The 26,102-nt window shown below is 36.2% G+C and overlaps 4 protein-coding genes across 5 annotated transcripts; 3 read left to right on the top strand and 1 right to left on the bottom strand.

Moving 5' to 3' along the window:
- Window positions 1-1,448: 1,448 nt before the first annotated feature.
- OTP81 (Tetratricopeptide repeat (TPR)-like superfamily protein) lies at window positions 1,449-3,721 on the top strand. Its single transcript, XM_018128061.2, has one exon. The coding sequence runs from the start codon at window positions 1,473-1,475 to the stop codon at window positions 3,672-3,674; it is 2,202 nt and encodes a 733-aa protein (XP_017983550.2). The 5' UTR covers window positions 1,449-1,472; the 3' UTR covers window positions 3,675-3,721.
- A 1,441-nt stretch (window positions 3,722-5,162) lies between these two features.
- LOC18590509 (RNA recognition motif (RRM)-containing protein) lies at window positions 5,163-7,487 on the bottom strand. The gene is made up of 4 exons (XM_018128062.2): window positions 7,231-7,487; window positions 7,009-7,118; window positions 6,720-6,907; window positions 5,163-6,072 (listed from the first exon to the last, which is right to left on the bottom strand). Exons 1-4 carry the CDS (start codon window positions 7,401-7,403, stop codon window positions 5,386-5,388), a joined length of 1,158 nt encoding a protein of 385 aa, XP_017983551.2. The 5' UTR covers window positions 7,404-7,487; the 3' UTR covers window positions 5,163-5,385.
- A 1,327-nt stretch (window positions 7,488-8,814) lies between these two features.
- On the top strand, window positions 8,815-21,414 carry VLN1 (villin-like 1). Of its 2 annotated transcripts, XM_007016058.3 has the most exons (23): window positions 8,819-8,944; window positions 9,041-9,129; window positions 9,207-9,306; window positions 9,416-9,484; window positions 9,914-10,150; window positions 10,630-10,807; window positions 10,880-11,009; window positions 11,361-11,526; window positions 12,513-12,663; window positions 12,772-12,857; window positions 12,957-13,112; window positions 13,882-13,950; window positions 14,372-14,440; window positions 14,572-14,709; window positions 15,481-15,609; window positions 15,798-15,945; window positions 16,097-16,107; window positions 17,183-17,323; window positions 17,508-17,633; window positions 18,809-18,871; window positions 19,756-19,966; window positions 20,492-20,649; window positions 21,007-21,414. In XM_007016058.3, exons 2-23 carry the CDS (start codon window positions 9,074-9,076, stop codon window positions 21,118-21,120), a joined length of 2,706 nt encoding a protein of 901 aa, XP_007016120.3. In that variant the 5' UTR covers window positions 8,819-8,944; window positions 9,041-9,073; the 3' UTR covers window positions 21,121-21,414. The 2 variants fall into 2 exon arrangements, with proteins under 2 accessions (XP_088665768.1, XP_007016120.3); XM_088809642.1 differs by lacking the exons at window positions 19,756-19,966; window positions 20,492-20,649; window positions 21,007-21,414 and adding an exon at window positions 19,071-19,350 and having other exon boundaries at window positions 8,815-8,944.
- A 905-nt stretch (window positions 21,415-22,319) lies between these two features.
- NPC1 (non-specific phospholipase C1) lies at window positions 22,320-26,047 on the top strand. The gene is made up of 3 exons (XM_007016057.3): window positions 22,320-23,595; window positions 24,756-24,932; window positions 25,538-26,047. Exons 1-3 carry the CDS (start codon window positions 22,488-22,490, stop codon window positions 25,855-25,857), a joined length of 1,605 nt encoding a protein of 534 aa, XP_007016119.1. The 5' UTR covers window positions 22,320-22,487; the 3' UTR covers window positions 25,858-26,047.
- Window positions 26,048-26,102: the final 55 nt, after the last annotated feature.

The raw sequence follows: 26,102 nt of genomic DNA, 5'->3' as shown, positions 1-26,102 counted from the left end.
TATTCCCTTCGTACTAATCGAATTTATACATTATGAACAACATTCTTAGGATTAAAACACTTGTTCAAGAAGCTAATACAGGTGTAAAACCAGATCACATTATAAGCATGCAGTGCACCACGTTGAGCTTTTTCAAATGTGTTTAAACATGCACCAAGATGCATGGTATCCAAGTGGATAGACATGTGGCATTCATCCCACTTGGCACATGCAAGCATGAGAGTCAACAGAAAATACCCTAAATCCATTGGTATCAATATCTTTAGGCGACATAGGCAAAGAGATATTAACGCCATAGATAACTACTACATTTAATAACAAGTTTAATTTTTTTATTTGGAATAGGGGTATCAAAGCCGGATTAGGTAAGATACTGCAACGTTTCAACCACTGCGTATATAATTACCAGAAATTCCATCAAATGACAACACACAGAGCTAAGCAAATCAATTAGGTGTTGTCAGATCTTGTTCTTTTTCTTTTTTTCTTTTCGAGTCACCAACCTTCTTTGTTATAGTTTTGATGCTAACATCCATGTGCTTAGCTATGTGTGTTGTCATTTCGGCCCATCCAGGAAGAAAGCTGACGGATGAGAAAGCAGAGGTTATATTGATTCCAGCACCAGGATGGAATTGCCCTTCACTTCTACTGTCAATGCATACACCATATCACTCAATGAATCGCAACCTGATGGAATCAAACTCATTGACCTCCATCAAAGTAGAACCTCTTCCCATCCTTGGGAGCCTACTACATCTCTGCCGTTGTTGAGTGCCACATTCCTCTTGTAAAAAACCATCATCATGGATAGTGTTATAGCAATCTGGTTCAGATTCACAAAAGAGAGCCAAAACGCTATGCATATATTAAGACAATTAATCAACTAGAAAAGAAAGAAGAAGGAAGACACATTATTTACTTTTAATTAATAATACATGATAATATTTGGACAATTAGCTAATTTCTGTTTAGATTGGGGAGCCTAATCATGTCAGATGCGTCATTACCAAGATAATTCCTCCTTATAGCACACAATTCTACTACTACTACAACATCTTTCAACCCCATTCTCTCCCTTGGAGATTCAATTGAACAGAGAACTCTCATTGTTCCAACAGCAAGCAGGCTCTCCTGATTACTAATTCTCCTATTGCTATTACTTGGCGCAACTCCAACATTTTTGTTAGCAGCCAGAACTTGATCATCCAGCAGCAGTGAAGGTTCAGTCATTTCCATCTCCCTTTCAGGTAATGATGTTTTGACAAATTTTCTTATCGGATCAAAGAGTTTTTACTGCTTATCTTATGCATTTCCTTCCCATTTTCCTTTCTTCAAAAGGGTAATCTTCGTTTGGAGAACGACCAAGAGTATCTAAGTGGGCTTTGGCCCGTATTCTCTAAGCCTCCTCATAAACAAACAGGCCTATCTATAAGTAGATAAGCCTAGCCGATGAAGATCCCCCCATCTGAAACATGGAAACTCTAGGCACCCGTCTCCTGTCTCTTCCACGTCATCCAACTTCCAAAACGGTCAATAACGACCATGACGACCCAGTTTTGTCACGTATCAACCAATGTACCAATTTAAACCAACTCAAGCAGATCCATGCCCAAATGCTCCGTACAGGCCTTTTCTTTAACCCATACTCCGCTAGCAAACTCTTTGCAGCCTCTGCTCTGTCGCCTTTTTCGAGCTTGGATTATGCTCGTAAAGTGTTCGATCAAATTCCCAAGCCGAATCTCTACACCTGGAATACCCTCATTCGTGTTTATGCTTCGGGCCCTGAACCCCTCCAAGGAATTTTGATCTTTCTAAGAATGGTTGATGAGAGTCCTTATTACCCCAATAAATTCACGTTTCCTTTCGTAATCAAGGCTGCTGCAGAGATTGTTAGTGTATGCGTTGGGCAAGCTCTTCATGGGATGGTGATTAAGGCCTCGCTTGGAGCCGATGTGTTTATTTCGAATTCCTTGATACATTTGTATTTGTCATGTGGGGATTTGGATTCGGCTTATAGAGTGTTTATGATGATTGGTGAAAAAGATGTTGTATCTTGGAATTCGTTGATCACTGGTTTGGCACAAAAGGGTTGTGCTGAAAAGGCTTTGGAGCTGTTTAGAAGAATGGATGCAGAGAGTGTGAAGCCGAATGATGTGACAATGGTGGGTGTTTTATCGGCTTGCACGAAGAAGTTGGACTTGGAGTTTGGGAGATGGGTGTGTTCGTATATTGAAAGGAATGGGATAAGTGTGAACTTGACTTTGAGTAATGCGATGCTTGATATGTATGCAAAATGTGGGAGTCTTGAAGATGCAAAAAGATTGTTTGATATGATGGAGGAGAAGGATATTGTCACGTGGACAACTATGCTTGATGGTTATGCTAAATTAGGAGAGTACGAGGCAGCAAGGCGAGTTCTTGATATCATGCCAAGGCAAGATATTGCTGCATGGAATGCTCTCATTTCTGGCTATGAACAGAATGGGAAGCCAAAGGAGGCTCTGGCCATATATCATGAGTTGAAACTGAGCAAGATTGCTAAACCTGATGAGATCACTCTTGTTAGCACTCTATCAGCTTGTGCTCAATTAGGAGCAATGGATATAGGCAGGGGTATCCATGCCTACGTAAAAGAGCAGGGGATTCAGTTAAATTGTCATCTTACAACCTCACTCATTGATATGTATTCCAAATGTGGAGATGTAAATAAGGCACTTGAGGTATTTTATTCTGTGGAGAGGAGGGATGTATTTGTTTGGAGCGCCATGATTGCTGGTTTGGCGATGCATGGACATGGGAGAGCTGCAATAGATTTGTTCTCTAGAATGCAAGAAGCCACAATGAAGCCCAATTCTGTGACTTTTACCAATGTGTTATGTGCTTGTAGCCATGCAGGGTTGGTGAAGGAGGGAAAAACCTTCCTAAATCAGATGGAACCAGTTTATGGGATTCCACCTGAGGTCCAGCATTATTCTTGCATGGTTGATATACTAGGTCGTGCAGGCCGTTTCGAAGAAGCCGTTGAATTTATTGAGAAAATGCCTATAGTTCCTAGTGATTCTGTATGGGGGGCTCTTCTTGGAGCTTGTCAAATTCATGGAAATGTTGAGCTTGCTGAAAAGGCTTGCAGCCGTTTGCTTGAGTTGGATCCTGGAAATCATGGAGCATATGTTCTTTTATCTAATGTATACGCCAAAACTGGGAAATGGGATAGTGTTTCTAGATTAAGGAAGCACATGAGAGTGACTGGACTAAAGAAAGAACAAGGTTGTAGCACAATTGAGGTCAATGGAGTCGTTCATGAGTTTCTGGCGGGAGATAACCGCCATCCACTTTCCAAGGAAATTTACTCAAAATTGGATGAGATTGTGGCGAGATTAAAATCAGTTGGTTATGTACCCAAAAAGTCCCACCTTCTGCAACTTATTGAAGAGGACGACCTGCAGGAACATGCCCTTAAGCTTCATAGTGAGAAGTTAGCAATTGCCTTCGGATTACTTTACATGGAAGCACCTCAGCCGATCCGAATCATAAAAAATCTTCGTGTTTGTGGGGACTGTCACTCAGTTGCTAAGCTTGTATCTAGGCTCTATAATAGAGAGATTATACTAAGAGATCGGTATCGATTCCATCACTTTGGTGGAGGACATTGTTCATGTAAGGATTATTGGTGAATGTCATGAGAACGACATTTAATAGAAATCGCTCATCAAACTCTAAATTGACTTGTTAGTTTCATTACTGCTAATTGCTAACTAAAGGCTGCCATATATAGATTCCCAGGAATTTCAAGCTTAGAATTCACATGTTCTTGTTTCTTGCACTAATTTACAGTTTAAGGTTGAGGAATCTACTTCTTGTTCATGTTTTATCTTTGTACTAACACTTGATCATGCATCTGCCCTGTTTATTTTTCTAATGTTAACCTGGTAATTGATGTCAGAAAAGAAATTTTCAAGTCTTAATAGAGGAAAAAGGAAAAGTGCATAAGAGAAAATAAAAGAAACAAATTGTCACCTTATATAAAGACCAAATTCTTGTACTTCATTCTGACAAGAAGTTATCGATTCTTGGCTATCTCTGTAATTTGGAGCAGTAAAAAGACTGTCCATGTGAAATTTCAGCTACAAATTAAAGGAGTGCTCATTTGGTGAACAATTTCTCTTGGTGGGCAATGATTCTATTCTTGGTCTATGTGGGATCCTTTGAGCGCCATACCACTAACATGGTCAGATGGGCACTTATGGATGGTTGAAATGGTAAGAAAGAGACTCTTGAAGACTCTGCAAAACGTTGAAAAAGATTTAAAATTGTGAAAATCTGATGCAAATTTGTTAACTCTGATTAGGATATGCATATGCGTACTGACTTGTTGATTCGATTTCAAGTTTGTACTCGAACAAGATTCAGGTGATCTACTATGGCAGCCTGGTCCAGATGGAATTTTTCGAACTTGGGGGAATCAAGAACACTTTAGTCATTACAGAAGAAGACTGGGACAATGTTGAAGTTCAGAATGTCATGGAGTAGCAAATGGTAAATGAAAAGGAGGATTCGGAGATCATCAAGTTCTGGAACCAACTTTTGGTGAGAATATCTGACTCGTCTAAGGGGCAAAATTTTAACTAATTTGAAGAGTGTCAGGCTATCTGAATCTAAAAACATTGGCTATGCAGAAGATAAACCATCCATACTCCAAAGAACTCCTAGAACCTTATCAAACGAAAACCAAAGGATTGATGGAGAGATGTTGGGTTGTGAGAAGGTCCTGTCTTAGTACCCGGGTTACCACCACTTAAAGTGGCAGCTGCTGATGAGAAATCACTTCCAACGAGTTAGAGGAACCTATCATTCCTGACAATTCCATAAGAATTGCAGCTGAAGACCGCAACATGCCTAGAGCTACCTCTTAATTCCAACCCATTTACTTTGAACGTGAATTACGTGCAATGTCTTATGGTGTGCTGTTTTGCTTCACTCTCCTTGGATGCCCCAATCAGCGAGACAAAATACCTCTTCCCGAATATAACTCATGGATGCAGAACTAAGCGCCCACAAACCATGTTGCGCAAAAGCAGGAAAGGGAAGAAACATAAGACATTAAATCAGCCATGAAGAACCTGATCTTAGGCTATACATGTAAAACATCATCAGGAATCGGATTAACAATTAAACAGTTGACCGATCATCTTGATAATAAAAAATTTGTGTATTGCTCCTGAAGAACAACCCCCCATATTTATGATGAATACAGAAACTTCAAACAAAGCTCAGGATACAGCTAGGCCAAATTAAGTAGACAATGGCTTTTAGATATGAGTGATGCACTTCGCACTGTACAAGTAAACATCAAGCACAGAGCTCCTCTCCGCATACATAAAAATTTTATCTATCTGACTTATGCCCACGATCATCCTTTTCTCCACGTTGATGGGAGGAAGAATCCCTGTTATAGGCTGACCATTTCTCCCCACCTCTCTTATCATAATCTTCTCTTGGATGAGATTCTGATTCATTCCTTACTAATTTTTTTTCTTCTCTCCTGTCATGATCTCCATTAGACCTTGGCTCATACTTGTCATCACCATGCCTTTTTGATCTCTTTTCATCCCTCCTATAACGATCTTCTCTTAACCTTGCCCCATATTCATCATCATCATGCCTTATAGATCTCTTTTCATCCCTCCTATAACGATCTTCTCCTGACCTTGGCTCAAAGTCACTATCATTGTGCCTTCTAGATCTTTTTTCTTCCCTTCTATACCGATCATCTCTCGAATTAGGCTCGAATTCATTGTCATTGTGCCATGTTGATCTCTTTTCCTCTCTATGATCATAATCTTCTCTTGATGTTGGTCCAACATCCCTATCATCATACCTTCTAGATCTCTTTCCTTCCCTCCCATCACTTTTCTCTGAGGCCTTCTCATTACTCCTTGCTGGTTGAGAACCTTCTTGAACTGCACGCTCTTGCATGCCAAAACTTTTCTCATTCTTTTTTGAACCCTCAAATTTTTCATGTCCCCATCTTGAACTTTGATCCTGAGGACCCCAACCAGTGTTTGCAGCTCTCTGGGCAGAAAATGGAACAAGACATAAATAGGCAACACTATAAATAATATAACATAAAGGACTTTGGCATAGCTAACGATAAATGGCAAACTACATTCTCTACTTGATATGTTTAAAACACCAGCCCTTACAAGATGGAGAAAAAAAGCCAAGAATGATAAATAACAGAGGGAAAACAAGTTTTTTTTTTTTTTTTTCAAAAAGTAACTACAAAATTAACAAAGCACACTTCTCTTAGGCCATCATAGTTCACAAAATCAATTGGACAAAAACATTGTTGCATTCCGATGAGAAAGAATCCACATATGCTAACAAAGTGCGGTAGTCAATAACCATGCCAGTTTTATGATCTAGATAATGAGTTCCACGAAATAAAAGAATAACAAGATTACTCCATTCAACTCAAAATTAACATTGCAAATAGTACATGCTTTTTTGAAAGTACCACATATTAATCATTTTATTTTCACATAAATAAATTATTAAACAAACATCCCAAGGGAAACAGGTCCGCATAATTAGTAGCTAGCATAAGCCATTTAAGCTTTAAATTCATCTGGACTCCTAACACTGACTTAAGAACATAGAAATGATGATCATGAAGGGCTACCCAAATTAACCATGTATGAAAAGGAAATGAAACTTACTTGCTCATCATGGGAAAATTTACATCCAGCACCACGAGTACATTCACCTCTCTGGAAAGCACGACAAACCCCTCGGGCCTCCCTCTTCTTCTGTTCTTCCTTTTCATCTTCTTCTTCTTTCTTCTTATACTTTTCAACGTGATCAACCCTTATAATTCGACCCAAAATCTGTGTCCCGTTAAGATTATCTTCAATACCAAAAAACAAACTCTATCATATCACTTTCTTCGTCATTAAAAAAAAAAAAACTGATGCTTAAATTTGAACGTTAAGAGAGTGAAATCCTAACCTACAGCAAGAATTGTACTTCTTTGATCCTCGTAAGCAAGAAAAGCAAAGCCTCTCGACTTCCCAGTACCCTTATCTCTAACAAGATTAACATCTACAATTTCTCCATATCTGAGAAAAATTAATAAACATTCAAGTCAGATGCAGGAAGTAAATTCAAACCAATGACGAATTCCAACAAAATTTAAAGCGGAAAAAAGGAAATTTGAAAAGGAAAATGTACTGGGAAAAAACAGCGAGGAGATCGCCTTCTGTGAGATCAAAGGGAAGGCCGCCTACATAAACGTAAGCCGAATCTTTGTACTTAGCGTGCCATGATGCTTCCTCCGATATCCCCAGATCTGCTTCTTTTGCGTTTATGTTCTGCAATCGCTTTACTAACGTTAATGGATTCATCGGATTCTGCTGAACCTTTCAGTTCTTCCCCCTATTTTTCAGCGAAAACCCTAAATTTTGAGTTCCCGAATTTGAACAAAACCCTTTACAAAGACAATTCCTTAATTTTTAAATTTCCTTGGCTCAGGCCCTGATTGTGGCGGCCCAAGTCTTAGGCCGATAAGTAAGAAGAATCTGGCCCAATATTCCATATATCGAAGGGTTCCACTTACTGTTAATTAATAATAGGATTCTAATTGGGAATTAGATACATGTGCATAAGAATGTAAGTAAGGGTTCAGGATTACTTGAGCCGAATTATATTCCAATTATTAATTAAAAAATAATATTTCATAAATATTTAATTTAAAATCATACTTGAATTTTGAAATGCATGTTAAATTCAAGCATTTAACATGAACATTTTAGTAAGATCCCATTTGATGGTGCCACTTACACAAATGTTATCTCAAAGTCGGAATGAATAGGTTTCTTCCTTAGATTCCCCACCCATTTTGACTACCTAATTCCTTACATATTAACCTAATTTTGTTTCCAACATTAATGCTTCTTTGATTAATGTTACTTACTTTCTTTCTACTCGCTGCGTTGTCAAGTTCATAAATCGCAAAAAGTTTAATAACTCTCCCATGCTTGACATGGTTCATGGCCTATACCATTAAGACCATTTTATTTTACTTTAAAACTCTTACCAACCATCATAAATTACGAACACGTCTTATATATATTTTCTTTTATATATATATAAAACTGAAATTATCTTATTTTTATTTTAAAATATCTATTTATGTATTCAAACTAACATATTACATGCGTAATCAAGTAATTAAGATAATAATTTATTAATTTCAATCATGATTTTTTAAATAAAATTTATAAATGAATTTTTTTTATTAATTAATTCACTTAACTATGAGAACGTATCTTTGATTTAAAAGATTGTAACAGGTTTATCAAATTTAGACCTTTTATTTTTTAAAATTATCTTTTTTCAGTTATTAATATACAATTTCTCTCTTCTTTCTCGAATTAAATATTAAATAAAATATTTGTTCATTCAAGCGCAAACACGTGTCCAAATTCGAATTTGCTTTGTACTAAAAAATTTTAGAACCATCTATTGATGGTTGACGCTTAGGCTAGCCGGCACGACTGGCCAATCACCGACCCAAACTCCCAATTTAACGTCCCAATCCATTTAAAATACAAAATTAGGCATCCATCGACGTCGTTTTTGATTGCAAAAATTGAAATCCAGAGCGGGCGGGAGCGGGAACCAACAAGAACCAGACCCCACTCTGCCACTCGCCCCTTTTCTATGATTGTCCACTTTCTTTCGTTTTCAACAAATCAGAAAAGCTTTCACTTTGGGCCGTGGGTCCCCAGTTAGCTGGACGATAAAGCCAAGCGTCTCATCTCTCCTTCCCCCTTTCGGCGTTCCCCAACCTTTTTTATTGCTCTGTTAATCTCCATTCTTAAACACTGATCAGAATATTTTATTTAACATTTCTCTTTTCAACTTTCTGTTTGGTCAGTTCCAGGTTTGGTTTTTCCTTTTCGTTTTCCCCTCAAATTGTTTCTTCTTCATTTGATTTTGATCAAGCTTTCAGATCTAACATTCAATGCCTCGATTGCAGATTGTGTTCTTTAAGTCTAAGTGATGAGAGATAATGGCTTTTTACAGCAAAGACGTTGATTCAGCATTACATGGCGCAGGGGCAAAACCGTATATTCATAACTGTTAACTTTATTTCTTTTTTCCTTGTGTTTCTCTGTTTTAATCTCCTTTTTGTGTATATCTAGTGGATTAGAAATCTGGTGCATTGAGGATTTGCGGTTGGTTCCCGTTCCAAAATCCTCTCATGGAAAATTCTACTCTGGAAGTGCATATGTCGTTTTAAGTGTAAGTTTTAGCGTTTTAACTTTTTGGTCTAGTAAAATGGAGTTATGATTATTACATTTAGATTTTTAAAGATTTATATGTTTGGATTTTTGGTTGTTGTTTGAGACAGACAAGCGTGCTAAAAAGTGGGCCTCCGCAGCACGACATACATTATTGGATGGGAAATGATGCAAATGAGGTTATTGATTGTGTTTTTTTTTTTTTTTTTTCACATTCTTGTCTTTCTATTCATGGACAAGATTATGTTTCAAGATTTTTATTGAATGTTAAATTTGGTAGTTTCTTCAATATCAGGAAGAGTTATGATACAGACAAGAAAATGGATGGAACCTGCCAAATGTGTTTGACCTTATGTCCAAATAAAGCAAGTTGTTAGGCCTAAGTATCACTCCGCTTGATTGAAATACGATTGAAACTTTTTTGTTAGAAAAAATTATTGAAATATTTTAGTATTTATTAATTGTATTAAACACTGTTTTTTTTTTTTTAAAAAAAAGAAGGTTTGCCACCTGAAACCCAAAATTATCAGGTATTGATCCATTAATATTTACATAATGCAGTCTTATGCTACTACTGGGTATTTTGAGAATGGTTGCTGTATTGGCAGGTAGACTCAGCCTTAGCATCGGACAAAGCACTGCAACTAGATGCAGCGCTAGGGTCTTGCACTGTGCAGTATCGAGAAGTTCAAGGCCAAGAGACAGAGAAATTCTTGTCATATTTTAAACCTTGTATTATTCCTGTTGAAGGAGTATATTCTTCACAGCCAGGGAACTCAAATGGTGAAACAAACCAAGTCACCTTGTTAACATGCAAGGGAGATCATGTAGTTCATGTTAAAGAAGTAAGTTGTGTTTGAAGTTTGGGAAAGGAATTGAGATGAATTTAATTATTTGAGTTAACATTCCAAAAAAAAAAAAAAAACCCTCTAGATACATGTCTTATAACATAATTACCGAAATAACTCTGCAGGGCAATGATGAAAATTCAAGTTGAGAAATTAAAACTTGAAAGAGCCAAGTTGCTCTTGTGGTCTATTTTACAAGACAAAATCTAGTGATCCAATAAAACACTTGTTTAGGGATGATTGTTCTATAGCAGGCATATTTTGGTAATTACAGGCTGTATTTATATACAATGCCAACAAGTCAATACAAGGAGTCTGTTCAATAATAAGCCATGAACTCATTATCAATCTTTAAAATTGAATGGTTCTGTTATGCACTGGTACTATGTTGATAAATACACAAAGTAGTTTTGTTGTTCTCAATACCTTGGCTTAACATTAACTATGATTCTTCCTATGTCATGCTTGCTGACCAGGTGCCTTTTTCTCGATCATCCTTGAATCACAATGATGTATTCATTCTTGAAACTGCATCAAAAATTTTCCTCTTTAGCGGGTGCAACTCTAGTATCCAAGAAAGGGCTAAAGCTTTGGAGGTTGTTCAGTATATCAAAGAGAATAAGCACGCTGGAAACTGTGAAGTGGCAATTATAGGTTGGAAATTTTCTTGCAACCTTTTTTTCCAATAAAAGATATCGCAATTATTAAATGGTTCTCTTGCTGCAGAGGATGGAAAATTGGTTGGTGATTCTGATGTTGGTGAATTTTGGAGTTTTTTTGGTGGTTATGCACCAATTCCCCGGGACTCAGCTTTGGCTGGTGAGCAACAAGTTGACAGTCCTGTAATATTGTTCTGGTGAGTTTGGCTTTGAATTTTGCTAATATGTCTTTGTCAACTTGAACAAACTTAGTTCCTAAGTATTTGCAAGGTTGTATATGAGTAGTCAGAAACAACTGTGTTGTGCATTTGTAAGAGTCAAATCATACTGTATACCTTTTGGCTATTACCTCCTATATTTTTATAAATAGCTGCTCTTTTCTAACTTTTGAACTGGTGTAAGATGTTGTTGATTGAATCAATTCGTCCTGTTAGTTTCTGTGTTACTCTTCTTCTTTTCTTTCTTTCTGTTCTCCAAGAAATTTTTTTTTTCTCTTCCTTTAAATGAAATAGCATACCTTTCTCGAGTGACACTTTAAGATCTTTCAGGATAAATCTTCAGGGGAAACTATCTCAAATTGGAAGTAATTCATTGGATAAAGATATGCTTGAGAAAAGCAAGTGCTATATGCTAGACTGTGGTGCTGAAATTTTTGTTTGGATGGGAAGAAATACTTCAATAACTGAACGAAAGACATCTATTTCAGCTGCAGAGGTAAGAGTTATTTTCTTCTGCTTCTTGCCCTCTCCTTTCCATCCCGCTCTTTCTACTCACACATGTAGATGTAAAGCAAAATGTTGGATTGAGTGCATCATTAGGGGGATATGTTGGATGCATTTAGAAATGCCAGGCCTGCATCTATAGATGAACTGACATTATCCCTTTCCTCCCTTTACCTCTCCCTATTCTCCCGCATTTTATCCCAAAATCATAATAGCCATTTGACCTGATATAATTTTTGTACAGGATGCTCTGGCTTCTTTGGAGAAGATTGGCAAGAATATTATTAATTAAGACATTGAGTTAATATGATAAGCTGTCTTGTACCTTTTCTTCAAATGCTGTAATGTTCCTCAATCATCTAAGCTGTTTATAGAATTATCAAGTCAGAATGCAGTCTATTAAGCCTTTTTGTGCTTTTCTTTTTTTGGTATATCTATTTATATCAAAAGTTAGCATGGAGAATGAGAGGCAGTGCTTTGCTTGAGCTGTAGATGAATAATCTCTAATTAAATTACTTGTTTTAGTATGAGGTTACTTACATTGGTTCCTTATTCCCACATACCAGCCTTGACTAAACAAGGTGGGCCCCCTATTTCACTTTATGGCTCCCTCAGGCTATGTATAAAATACAAGCGAGAAAATTTCTGACAATAAATGATTTTATTATTCCCTTAAAGAAGACGGACATCCATGGATATCAGGTTCTGTCTTTAAGTGAAACTTTGATCTACTGGAGTCCACCTTCATAGGTTTCTATCTTTTCCAGATTTACACTCTATGGTTTTACAAGGTTTTATCCCTCAATGTAGAAAGTGCCCAAAAGGCATTAATTGTATGAGATAGGCTGGTGAATGTAAGGAGCATTTGTGATATGTAGATTGAAGAATTTGTTGACAAGTGTTACTGCCTCTACTTATGCTTGCCGGCAGGAGTTTAAGGCATTCTTTCTGACTGGATTGCTGGCTACTCTTTTACAGGATTTCCTCAGAAAGCATGACAGGTCAAGCAGGACTCACTTAACATTTTTAACTGAGGGTCTAGAAACTTCAATGTTTAAATCCTACTTCAATATTTGGCCTCAAACTGCAGAGACCAAGCTGTATGATGAAGGGCGAGAAAAAGTGGCAGGTTTGCACCTATTGCAACAAAATTGTTGGAAAGAAAGAGGTGGAAGGGGATCAGTTGTAGGCTATATATATGATGCACTTATAAATTTCACTTCATTTTCTCTTTCAGCAATATTCAAGCAACAGGGTTATGAAGTGAAGGAGCTTCCTGAAGAAGACTTCCAGTCTTATATAAATTGCAGAGGCACACTGAAAGTAGCATCAATTTCAAGAAAATGATTCTTCTTTTTTCTGAGTGATGGCTTAAGCCTTTACTGTCTCATATTTTGTGTTTTTGCAATGGTGAAATGCCAGGTTTGGCGGGTAAATGGTCATGAACTGTCCCTTATTCCAGTTTCAGAACAGACAAAGCTCTACAGTGGGGATTGCTATGTTGTGCAGTATACATATCCTGGAAATGAAAGGGATGAGAGTTTATTTTATGCATGGCTTGGTCACCGAAGTGTACTGGTAAGCATGCTTCATTAATACATGATAACCTTTTTCATTTAGATCTTGAGCTTTTGTCTGGTAAACCAGGAGATGCTTGAGATTGGGCATTAGGATCCATCCCAATCCTACAGCAAGCAATTGGAATCTTAGACATGCAAACTTTATAAAAAAAATCCTTTAGATTACTGCATAGGGCATGCGAGAATATTTATCCTTTTTGATAGAGATCCTGTATGTTTATTTCTATATATGTTTAATCAGGATTTTTAATCAATCACAATTCTATAATGAACAATTAGAAGCGTTTAATGTTGCAGATTTTATAGGTGATGCCTTGCTTAAATGTTGAAAGGTTTTGCTGCCTTTGTTATGAGTTATTCAACTAGTAAAGTATTTATTTGAAATATGAACTTTTTCTTGAGAAGCTAAGTTTAACTTGTAGTGATTGTTGAAGTGCTATCATGACCAAAGGCTGTAAGTATTTTTTTAATGCCAAAGGCAGTAGAGGAAGAGCAAAGAAACAATACCAATGAAAATATCTCATTAGATATGATCATGTCGAATCAAAAACAATATGACTACTTATTTCATTCTGTGCTTGTGAGTTGCATTTTCTTGTTTGGACTAAAATGTTGGCTCTTAATTTCATGCAATACTGTTACGTATGCAATTTTGGTATCTTCAGCTATATTTTGCTGTAACATTTTAGTTTTTACATATGATCACTAGATCAGCTTTCTGACCATGTCATTTGTCTCCTTTTCTCATTATCTGTTCCTTCCTGCAGGAAGATAGAGCTGATGCCATCTTCCATATGAGTGCAATTGTTGATTCAACCAGAGGGGATCCAGTAATGGCAAGTTCTATTTTTCATTCTCCAACACGTATTATAATATTTGTTACTTTGGTTTGATTAACCTGATGCTACAAGTTAACTTAGGATGTTCAAGAATTAATCAAGTAGTTGTAAGTAATTTTTAGTGTATCTTATGTGATTTGTCTCTATGTGATTTTGCTTTGTCAGAGAAAGCCAATGGTTTTACTCATTCATGGTACTGAAAATGACAGGCTATGTCATACAGGCAAATTCTTATTTTGCTCTTTGTTGACCATTGCAATGGTCCTTTGCTTTTCTGATTCTAAAGGAGTATGATCTATTTTGCTATTCTTCATGAATGTATGAGGATTAACTACTAAGGGATATATGTATAACACTAACATCTTTTGAATCTCAACAGATGATGTTCACTAGGTTAAATCTCATGTTTTATTTTCAGGCTCAGGTTACTGAAAATAGAGAGCCAGTTCAGTTTTTCCTTATTTTCCAGACATTAATTGTTTATAAGGTTGGTTCTTCACAAGATACGTTTGCCCTTAATTACTTTCGAGTATAAATTAATTTTTGTGCTAATCTACCGACAAAATAGGCAGTCTTCTAACACTACATTGTGCCTTTTTTTTTTTATATAAAATAAAGGGAGGTATCAGTGCAGGGTACAAGAAGTTTATTGCTGAAAGTGGTATTGATGATGATACTTATGATGAAAAAAAAACAGCACTTTTTCGAGTTCAAGGGACGAGTCCAGAAAACATGCAAGCTATCCAGGTTGATCATGTAAGTCCAAGATCTAACATTCATCCTAAAACAGTACCCTTGTTCTCTCCCTCTCTCTCTCTCTCTCTCTCTCTGTCTCCCCATCTCCCTCCTTCTCTCTCTCTCTCTCTCTCTCTCTCTCTCTCTCTCTCTCTCTCTCTCTCTCTCTCACACACACACACACACACACACACACAACCAGACTTACACCCACAGGCGTTCACATGCCTTAATACATATTGTTTTGCCTGATAACCATTCAAACATCATATTTCTGTTGGATGCCAATAGGAGCCTCTGCAACAAACATTAATATCCTGTTGTCAGTATAAGAATTATGTTTTCTTTATAAGAGAAATACACTTCCACATTCCAAAATATATCCTATATGTTTATACAACTTGTGGTACTTGTTGAGAGCAACCTACCATTGCCATGAATATGATATGCCAAATATAAATGAGTTAGTGGTCTTGCATTTAATTTTTTATAGGAAAATCAGTTAAAAAATTGAATCTCCAGTTTACTTTTGCACCTTCTGTTTGTTTGCTAACATGATTACTATGCTTACATTGTCAAAAGAGCAACACTTGATATCAATTAAGTCATCAAATGGTTAAGTCATGCTCAAAGGTTGATTAGTTTTCATCTTGAGAAAGCTTTGAACTTTCAAGCAGAATTATTTTTTTTTTGTTTAGGCTTTCTCAAATTATTTAGCTGGTTAGAATAATTTTGCTTCGGTACATATGCTCCTCCACATATGACTGACTTGTTAAACTAAAATCTTTTCAGGTTTCAAGCTCCCTGAATTCATCCTACTGTTACATCCTGCAAAATGGAACATCTGTCTTCACTTGGATTGGGAATCTCACCTTGAGTAGAGACCATGATCTTCTTGATAGAATGCTTGAACTGATTAATGTATGTAATTATGTTATTCAAATGGGCTGTAATATTAGATATTTTAATTAGTTTCTATTTTAGCAATAAATTTTCTCTCAATGGCTGAGAAAGCCATTGCTACAAATTTATGTTGTGAATTTCTCATTGTTGTTTTCTGATCCTTAATTTAATCATCCTTGATTTTATTTCTTTGATGCTATTTACAGCCAACATGGCAACCCATATCGGTGAGGGAAGGAAGCGAACCAGACAGTTTCTGGAGTTCACTTGGTGGAAAGACAGAGTATCCAAGAGAAAAAGAGATGAAAAAATTCATAGAAGATCAACATTTATTTAAATTTACCTCTACTGAAGGTAAGCAAATTTCCTCTCTTTTTACTATTGTTCTCTGGAAGGATAATTTGCTTCTGCCTTGGTTCAGAAGATTGCCGGCTGTAAATTGCTGCAAAACATGTCTGACAGTTGGTTATGGTTCTTTGCCGCTTGGTTTGATTTCCCTTTTCAGGTGATGTCAAGGTACACCTTGTTTGGTTCTTTTGGCTTGCATACCTTTCATAGTTAAGCATGTTTGGTTGCAATATAAATGTTGTCATCAACTCATATTGCACATATAGATTTTTAACAAGGAGTTCATTGAAATTTAGGCTAGTTAAGGGAAATGCCTATTTTTGAAACCATTCAAATGTCAATAGGATTGACATTACCTATCTATGTTAAATTCAGTTCCATGGACTTTCTGTAAGGAGAGATCTCTATGCTCAAGTAGATTGAATGGACTTTGGATATAATCATAAATTTCATCCTTTTTGCTTATTCCTAGGATTGCATGTCATAGAGACATAAGAGTTCTTTAATCTTTACAGTGTTTAGGACCTGTTGTGAAAGTAGGTTCTTCGTTCACTTCCTTTTGTGAATGTGCCTTGCATAAGCAGCCAAGTCTACGGATTAGTTCATCCATCATTTTGGTCAGAAACATTTTAACTTTTCCCATGAAGCTGGTCAATTGCTTTTTGAATTTCCTTTCAGGATAGCCACAGTATATACTACAGTTTGTCATGTATTGTAGAGGAGAGTATTATCACTGTCCAAACCTTTTGTCAGAATTTTATAGCCTAGGTAGTAAAAGGAAGGGACTTAAATTTGCCTGGTGAATCATGTCTCAGCTGAGTGTCTAAAATGAAGTATAGAGAAGTCATGTCATCTTGGATTAAACTCATTAATCTATGATAAAGATAAATATATATATATATATATATAATGGTCTGAAAGCATCTCTTTTAAGGGGTTTGGCTGGGTTCCTTATGCAAATTTTCTGCTTTCTTGAAAGTTTGCTAATCAGTTTTGAATCATGCTGAATTTCTATCTGATTATTCTGGACATAAAATGGTGCGTAGTTGATGAAATTATTGTGGTATTCCATTCTCTTCTCTGTAAAAATTTGAAATTCAAAAGGCAAAAAATTAGTATTATGTTCAGTTTTTTTTTTTTCTCTAAAGAAAGAATTTGTTGCTAAATTGGAAAGCAACTATTGAGTTATAAAATACCTCTTTGATTTTATTGAGGATTTACTTTGGCTTGGTTTTGTTTTCAGGTTAAAGAGATATATAGCTTCACTCAAGATGATTTAACTACTGAAGATGTACTAGTGCTAGACTGCCATAAAGAAATATATGTTTGGGTTGGACGCCACTCAACTATTAAATCAAAACAAGTAGCCCTTAATCTTGGTCTGGTAAATTATATGCCTAGACTCTCTCAGAATTTATTTTCTCAAAGGTCTTCTTTGTGTCCTGGATTATCTGTAGTTTGGCATACCAATATTTTGATGTTGAACATTTACAAATGTTATCATTATGTGAATGTTTTATACTCTTCAGTTCTTTCTATGCTCTCATATTTGTTTCCTTGACTGGCAGAAATTCCTTGAAACAGACATTCTGGAAGAAGAACTTTCTTTGGAAACTCCTATATATGTTATCACTGAAGGCCATGAGCCACCATTTTTCACATGCTTCTTTGAATGGGATCCCTCAAAGGCAAATGTAAGTGGGTAATCTGCCTTAGTTAGAAGTACCTATTATTAGCTCCTTGTCAATGATGTTGGTGTACTTTCACTGTCTTGGCTAATCCATATTTTTATTTAATTTTTTATGATTGTTTCTAATCAATTTCCATTAGACCTGGATACCCAGTCAGTGATGACCAGTGATGCAGAATAAGTGGATATCGGGGTTGCGGGGGCATACTTGATATTGTGAACTCTGTGAAGTACCTTTATTGGATAGAAAACACGTGTAATATAGTAGAAAATGTTTCAGCAAAAATACTTGAACTTTGAGCTGCTGGTAGTATCTAAGGCTCTGTTTGGCATAACAATGAGATTGATAGTAGTCAGATTGAAAACAGTGGTGACGGTGAAATTGATAGCTCAGTGGTGAGACAAAGTGCATTTTGTAATTTATAATTTTACAATATTTGATTTTGAAATGCAAAAGGAAATTCAGTGAAATAATAATATAGTTACATGTATGTCTAAGTAAACAAAAATTATTATTTTTGACATATTTCAATTGTATTGTAGTAATAGATAAAATAAAAATTAGTATTAACTACTAATGGTATATTAAATAAACTAAATGAAAATTGTAATAAAATAAAAATTCAATGAAATAATTACTAATTGTTTATATATTGAAATAAAATGAAGATGTTAGTTAATAATATATTTCACATATATTAGTTAATAATATATTTCACATACTTATAGGTAACAAATTATATTTTTTTAAGATGTTACAATAGTATTTTTATTCTTAATTATGAATATATTAATTTATTTAATTTCATTAATTAACTATGAATATATTTATTTTTATGTACTTACTAATTTATTTGATGATATAGATACATAGTTATTTATTATATGCTTACTTGTTTATCTATTTATTATATTATTATGTATCTTTGTCCTTTGCATTAAATGGTTTGAACTAATGTCAAGTTCAAAAAGTAACATTAGTAAAAAGTAACATAATAAACAAAGAAGGATTTTATTACTAAGTTTTTCATTTTATTTACTTTTTCCTCCTATCAGAGAATATCCTAGTTTTGCTGTGTGGGAACTTATTGTGTAACTGGTATCTCCATGATTTAGTTATGCATTTTGGCAGCAAGAACAAGTCCAGTTTAAAGTTTTAATTGAGTTGCTGTCTTGCAGATGCATGGCAATTCATTTGAGCGGAAGCTTGCTACCTTGAAGGGGAAAACATCAAGTGGAACTGTAAGTGACTGTTACTGAGCTTTATTTAGATGTATGTATGAGAATTTAGGTATTAGGTTCATTATGTGGGCATTCTTTTTTGACTTGATATAGTTTCTCCCACTTGTTTCTTTTTTCCTGAGTTTCTGTTGGTCTCTGTCTCACCATTAAAGAAAGAGGATATCTTCATTGATATTTGGTCTTGGAGTTTTGTATGTAGAATGGAATAGACATGACAGTCAGCCAGTTTTCTTTTAGAATACAGAGTACAGAAACATGAGTTTGTTGGACAGTGGAGATCTGCCTGTTCGTCCATGAGTGACATTTCACAGTGTGCTTAATCAGGGAAGCTGTTAAATAATGTCTCAAGTCACTGGGAGTTTTTCATTCTGTCTACTATAGACAATTGGAATAACAGTCAGCTGTAATTCTTGTTTAATTATTCACTAAAGGAACTAGTGTTTGTGGGACACTTCACTGCTACATATTCAGATGCTATGTGCTCAAGTTACATAATATTTTATTTATACCTTTCAAGATCTAGTTGTCCCTTAGCATTCTCAACAGATGTTAAGCCGCGTGCAGCCAAGGCAAGGGTGACAATACCTATAGGGTGGTGCAACAATATTTGTACTTATTGCCAGATAGTTGTCATTAATGGCCAAAGGCACCTTTGGTTCAAGTAGAAGAAACCTTTTCCTTGCAAAAATTTTATGATCAAGCAAAACCAAATAAATGCAACCCTGGAATTTTGGTTTTCTTTTTTTGGTTAATCTTTTTAGAATTTATTAGCAAATACCACATTTTGTATATATAACATATGTTTTACTGAAATACATTGGGATACTTATTGAACTTTACAATTCTAAAACAAAATTAATTTTACACAAGCTTATACCATTCAGGCACCAGCAAGAAATGCACGGAAAGCTTACTCCAGGGAAGCTACCCCAGATGGCCCAAGAAGCAGATCTGGCAGTTCAAATGGATGGGAAAGAAGTGTATCTCCTGCATCTAGCAAATCAGGTTCACATTTGAAGTTTTCTGACAACCACAATGTATCCAGCCCAACACCAATTGTCAGGAAGCTCTTTACGGGGTCCTCACCTTATCAAGGTGCATTGAACATAATTGATTTTTCAATGAAATTATTTAGGCTTAAATTAAGTTTTTGTGCCTGTATAGGGAAATGCAATTTCATTAGTTCATAATCTCTACAAGATCCGGCAGACTTGAATATTTTAGAACAGGGGAAAAAGTAATGCATCTGATGTAATAGATACTAAGAGTCATTGTAAGTTTTCCTAGCTTTAAACCACTCAATGAGTTGCATTCTTACTGATGACCAGACAAAACTTGATTATGACCTTGAAATTGGAATACCTTAACCCTCTTGGATCAACAACTTGCACAGTTGATTCAGAGTGTTTTAGTTTGAATAAAGAAGAATCTGCACTAGGCAGAATGATTCTGACAAAGACTTGCATGCGTAGACTGAGGTCGAGTGACTCCATTTGCAAACTAATTTACCATGCACATTATGCTGGGATGCCTTGTTTTATTTATAACTTTTCTATCTAATTATGCTGTCTTTCCTGTCGTAAAATATGTAATTTTTTTATTGAATCACCTTTTTTGCAGATTCTCCGGTAGTAAAACCAAGCTCCCCTTCAACAAATGAAAACTCAAACCAGATTGATACAATTGAGACCAGTGCAAATGCATTAATATATCCTTATCAAAGATTGACAGTGGTGTCAACTGACCCAGTTCCAGGCATAGATGTGACCAAAAGAGAGGTAACAGCTAACAGTATACAGCTTTTAAAATCTTGTTCCACCTAGTGTTCAAACTTCAAATAAACCTTTTAAGGATACTTCAACATTTATGAATTCCTAAGTTTCAATGCAATTTGAAACAATGTGACTTGCTATTTGTCAAGGGAAAAAAGGGATCTCTTATCCTTTAAATTTTGTGAAAAAATTTTAAAGCTTTTGACATGAGACTGCATGTGAAAATAAGACAACCAAAATTTAGAGATTGAAATTAGTATTTCTTACAATGATAATCTGTTAATCACTGCCATTACTTTTTTCAGCCTATCCTTGTGAATCATCCTTGAATGCATCTGAATTTGTGGTTACATATTCTTGTAGGCATACTTGTCAGAGGAGGAGTTTGCAGAAAGATTTGGCATGCCGAAGGGAGCCTTCTACAAGCTTCCTAAATGGAGACAAAACAAGCTCAAGATGGCAGTCGATCTTTTTTAATCCTCACTAGCTGGAGATTACATCCAGTTGCCCATGTCTTGATCGATGACAGCTGCCTGCAGTTAACCACTCCCTTGTCTCATTCGACGGGACGATGAGCCCTTCACCACCCAGTTATGTTCCAGAAAATGCATCTAATCTCTTTAGTCTATTCCCTGAGCTTAGTCTATAGTATTTGGTTTATGCCTCTCCAGAAAAATCATTGATCATTAAGTAAATACTTGGTTTTCTATGTAGTTTTTTGAAGCATAGTTGATCACAATGGCTCTTCTTTCTTGTGGTTTCGATTTTCAATTACTAAATTGTTCAAAACGAAACCAGCTCTTTTTGGACAAGGATAATGATCCTATTTTTGATCTTAGGTTTTGTTTGAATATAAGACTGGAAAATAATAAAATGGTTTTAAGGCTTGTATCGATGCTATTGTTTTTAAGATTTTATCATTGATAGTGTATTGAAAGAGTGTTTAATTGTCCTTATAATTACTATTTAATTTAAAATTTTTCTCACTTTAATCAAATTATTATCAATTTATTTTTTTATATTTAATTTTTTTTTCTTTCAACGTGGAACTGTGTCGTACATTTATTACTGTTGAAAATATCTTACATATTTCATCAAGGTTGCTTTCTTTGTTGGTCCCGCAGTTAATTGATGTAAGGCATAGTCAACAATGTCGTCGCTTATTTTCTACGGAAGCTACTCCGTCAAGTTATCTTCCTTGAACTACTTGTAGGCATTCGTGACGTTAAAGGGCCATTTTCATGCCCTTTTCCGTAAACATCAACCTTTGTATTCATATGCAAATAAATAATCAGGAAGATACAACAGCATGATGATCAATTATTACTAAAAAGAAAACGTCAATTTCAATTTTATTTTATTTTAAGTCGTTTAATTCAGCCATCTTACGGATAATTTATTTAAAAGTTATGTACATCGGACAAATTTTGTGTTATAAATAAATATTATTCCAAGCCACATATAAACTAGATAAGACAATATTAATTTTTAACTATCAAATCCAACATTTAATTAAATGAAAATTCTTCTAAAGTCTCATTGGCAGTCCGGGTTCGGATTCGAATATTCTTTCCAATATAATCAACTCCTACCCCACTGTGACAGGCCCATGGGTCAGAGGAGTTCCGTAAAGCCTGGTTTCCGGCAAAGGCCCAACGATTCTCCACGGGCAGCTGGTGGGTCTTTGAAAAACCAGACCAGAACTGAAGTAAAACAAAGCCTCTTTTTTTAAAACACAGTTCCTTCTACCAAATAACTCTCAAAACATTATACTATATTTCGTACGCCAACGACCAAATCCTCTTTCATTTTGTTTTTCTTACCATCTTTACCGTCAGCGGGAAATGACTTCCGGCCGACGAATACCCGTCACCCTCATTCTCTTCTGTTATCTTATAATCTCCTCTCACTCTCTTAGTTCTAACTATAATTTCCGAACTAAGCACAAAATCAAAGGACCCATTAAAACTATAGTTATCCTCGTCATGGAAAACCGATCCTTTGACCATATTTTAGGTTGGCTTAAATCGACCCGACCCGATATCGACGGCCTCACCGGCTCCGAGTCAAATCCAGTCAACGTCACCGACCCCAACTCTCCCGAAATTTCCGTCTCCGACGATGCTTTCTTCGTCGATTCCGACCCGGGCCACTCCTTCCAAGCGATCCGAGAACAGATTTTCGGGTCGAACGATAGCTCAGCCAACCCCGCGCCGATGAATGGCTTTGTCCAACAAGCGGAGAGCATGGGTGACGGCATGGGAAAAACCGTCATGAGCGGGTTTAAACCGGGTCGATTACCGGTTTACACTAAGTTAGCGAACGAGTTCGGCGTTTTCGACCGGTGGTTTGCTTCGGTTCCCGCTTCGACTCAACCGAACCGGTTTTACGTTCATTCGGCGACGTCGTTCGGAGCCATGAGTAATGTCAAGAAAGATCTCATCAACGGATTCCCTCAGAAAACGATTTTCGATTCGTTGGACGAAAATGGCCTCAGCTTCGGCATTTATTACCAAAATATCCCGGCCACCCTTTTCTTCAAAAGCCTAAGAAAATTGAAACACCTGACCAAATTCCACAGCTATGCGTTGAAGTTCGGGCTCCATGCTCGGCTCGGGCGGTTACCCAATTACGTGGTGGTTGAGCAACGCTACTTTGACGTGACGGCGTTTCCGGCCAACGACGATCACCCGTCGCACGACGTGGCGCGTGGACAGAAATTCGTGAAGGAGGTGTACGAGATACTTAGAGGTAGTCCGCAGTGGAAGGAGACCGCGCTTTTGATTACTTACGATGAGCACGGGGGGTTTTATGATCACGTGCCGACTCCTGTCTCGGGTGTGCCTAACCCTGATGGGATTGTGGGTCCCGACCCGTATTATTTCAAGTTTAATAGGTTGGGTGTTAGGGTCCCTACTATCTTGGTCTCTCCCTGGATCGACAAGGCTACTGGTGAGTTTCTTTGTCCAAGAAAAAATCTTTGTTTAATTGTTAACTTATTTCTTTTTTCATTGTTTTAATGGGTTTATATTTGATGGAGGGATAATTCTGTAATACTATAATTAATGTACTGTTAGTGAATTATAATTTGCTATCTCATCTTAACTATAATTTGTTACGGAACTTTTGTTCGTTTAGTTTAATGATTTGGTGTTGATTAGAAGCATGGTTTGAACTTTGAAAGTTGAGAGGACATAGCTTTACTTCTAATTGTACCCTGTTTTTGATGGGATGTCTTTGTGTCTTTAGATAACAGTTCACTAGTGGGGTTAGCTTTTTAAGTTAAATCAGTTAGCTCACTAAAGGGGGAAAGTTGAATTACCCGCATAGTTTTTCATTAAACTCCGTAAACCTGAGTTCGATTTTTTTTTTCCCTGGTTTTATGAAGTGCTGTATTAGTATGGAAATTTGAATTTTGGGTGTTTGTGTGCAATGTATAGTAAAAGGTATAGCTTGCACTCTTCAATGGAAAAGATCTTAAGACAATTCATTCTAATGTAACAAAGTATATTGCGATAGAAATTAATCATTAATGATGTAACTCATAGATATAGATAAACATAAATTGTAATAGTAGATGTGTAACAGCTCTGAACTTATAGCAGGTAGCAAGTTCTAGCAGTCTATTTTTGAGTTGGCAAATCATTTCTGAATTTGCTTTTATTTGCTTTTCTTTTGTTCAAAAATTCTTGTTTGATATGCAAGAATGGAAACTCCCACTCGTGTTGAATTCGAAAGATATGGCTTCTTATCTAGAAAGAATGAAACATGTCCGACATCCCCCTGATTGCTAAATCCCTAACTATTTCCAGTTGATTCTGAAGATGACAATTGGCTGTATGAGAGATGAAAACTTGTGTAGTCAACCAGAAGACAGCTCTGAAGTTTAGCTCTTTTTTAGTAGATGCAAAGCCAATAATGAAATATTGTGTTATTTGTCCAGTTTTTTCATTTTTATGTTGAAATGATATTATGAGAAGTGCATTTCCCAGAGCTGTCCTGTCAGTCCTCTCTCTTATTTGCTTCATTTCTTGAATTGCATGCACTGTTGTTTACTAAATGTTGCAATTCCTGACCTTTTGTCTGTTTGAATCTTTTCTGTTTTTGTGCAGTTATCCATGAGCCACCTGGGCCAACACCACATTCACAATTCGAACATTCTTCAATCCCTGCAACAGTGAAGAAGCTTTTCAACCTGAATTCGAATTTCCTGACAAAGAGGGATGCTTGGGCTGGTACCTTCGAGAATTATTTTAACCTGCGCAAAACTCCACGTAATGACTGTCCAGGTATGCATCAATTTCCTTGATCATAGAATTGAGTTGAATTTTCTTTACATAATGCTTTGTATTTTGTTAATCAGTTGACTTCCTATCATATATATATGGAATATGGTTTTGCACTGTGCTCTTGTATCACTGGTGGAATTTGCTTCTATTAGTATTATGTTATGTGCATTTCTTTGGATTGTATCCCTTTTCTCCTTGCTAAAATCATAGTCATATGGGAACCCTGCAACTATAAAAGTACTTTGACTGAATGATTCATGCTTTGGAGATGTCGTTTGTTGTAAGGAATGGCACACTGTTCTTTGGTGCCCTCTTCTCTTCTAACAACCACATCCTCTCCCTTCGCACACATGGCTGCCCAAAGACGTAAAAGATGAAACATAATAATTGGTCTGGCAGGAAGATAGCGCAATATACTGGAACAGAGCATGTTTTGGTCGTATTATTTTGATTTTGAATATTGAAAGTCTATCTTATGTCAACTAAAGATTTCTGGATGTCATAATGGTCAGATAAAAAGTTCAGATGCTTGTAAATTTCTGATCAAATCATTTATTACGTCTTTACAAGAATGATTCAGAATAAATCCTGAAATTTGGATGCAGAAACTCTACCTGAGGTGAAGACATCATTGAGGCCATGGGGACCAAAAGAAGATGCTCGCCTCTCAGAATTCCAAGTTGAACTCGTTCAGCTTGCATCACAGCTCAATGGTGATTATGTCCTCAATACCTACCCATATATTGGCAGAAGCATGACAGTGGGTGAAGCCAACAGATATGTAGAGGATGCAGTCAAGAGGTTCATCGAAGCTGGAAAGGCTGCTATAAGAGCTGGAGCTAATGAATCTGCAATTGTGACAATGAGGCCTTCTCTTACCAGTCGAATTAAGGTAGATCGGAGCAGCAATGTGGGAGCATATTAGTCCCTTTGTACCTTTGCTCACTGTAAATAGAAATTTAGACTATCACACTATATAGTTTTCCCTGCACATATTTATAGCCAATCTGCCAGAGTACTCTAGCATCATAACTGAATATCATTGACCCAGGTCAAATATACTTGTTTGTGTATTATAACCTTACAATTATTACATACTACACGTTTCTTTCCCAGATGTTCCTTGATGACACTTCTGTGGTTAAATATGTACTTGTTTGGAAGCAATCA

This window comes from Theobroma cacao, chromosome 9 (assembly GCF_053813885.1).
Source record: "Theobroma cacao isolate CCN51 chromosome 9, ASM5381388v1, whole genome shotgun sequence".
Classification (NCBI taxonomy): Eukaryota; Viridiplantae; Streptophyta; class Magnoliopsida; order Malvales; family Malvaceae; genus Theobroma; species Theobroma cacao.
The sequence above is the reverse complement of the archived record's forward strand: the minus strand, read 5'-3'. Positions and strand labels throughout refer to the sequence as shown.

What these genes read in the sequence shown, in the direction of transcription:
- OTP81 (XM_018128061.2), top strand. Translation starts at nt 1,473, where the DNA reads ATGGAAACTCTAGGCACCCGTCTCCTGTCTCTTCCACGTCATCCAACT.
- LOC18590509 (XM_018128062.2), bottom strand. Translation starts at nt 7,403, where the DNA reads ATGAATCCATTAACGTTAGTAAAGCGATTGCAGAACATAAACGCAAAA. An exon ending in AAGTACAATTCTTGCTGTAG is followed by an intron (nt 6,908 to 7,008) that starts GTTAGGATTTCA and finishes TTGGTATTGAAG; the next exon opens with ATAATCTTAACGGGACACAG. An exon ending in AATTTTCCCATGATGAGCAA is followed by an intron (nt 6,073 to 6,719) that starts GTAAGTTTCATT and finishes TTTTCTGCCCAG; the next exon opens with AGAGCTGCAAACACTGGTTG.
- VLN1 (XM_007016058.3), top strand. Translation starts at nt 9,074, where the DNA reads ATGGCTTTTTACAGCAAAGACGTTGATTCAGCATTACATGGCGCAGGG. An exon ending in CATCTATTTCAGCTGCAGAG is followed by an intron (nt 11,527 to 12,512) that starts GTAAGAGTTATT and finishes ACTCTTTTACAG; the next exon opens with GATTTCCTCAGAAAGCATGA. An exon ending in TAGATGTGACCAAAAGAGAG is followed by an intron (nt 20,650 to 21,006) that starts GTAACAGCTAAC and finishes ATATTCTTGTAG; the next exon opens with GCATACTTGTCAGAGGAGGA.
- NPC1 (XM_007016057.3), top strand. Translation starts at nt 22,488, where the DNA reads ATGACTTCCGGCCGACGAATACCCGTCACCCTCATTCTCTTCTGTTAT. An exon ending in CTGGATCGACAAGGCTACTG is followed by an intron (nt 23,596 to 24,755) that starts GTGAGTTTCTTT and finishes GTTTTTGTGCAG; the next exon opens with TTATCCATGAGCCACCTGGG. An exon ending in TCCACGTAATGACTGTCCAG is followed by an intron (nt 24,933 to 25,537) that starts GTATGCATCAAT and finishes ATTTGGATGCAG; the next exon opens with AAACTCTACCTGAGGTGAAG.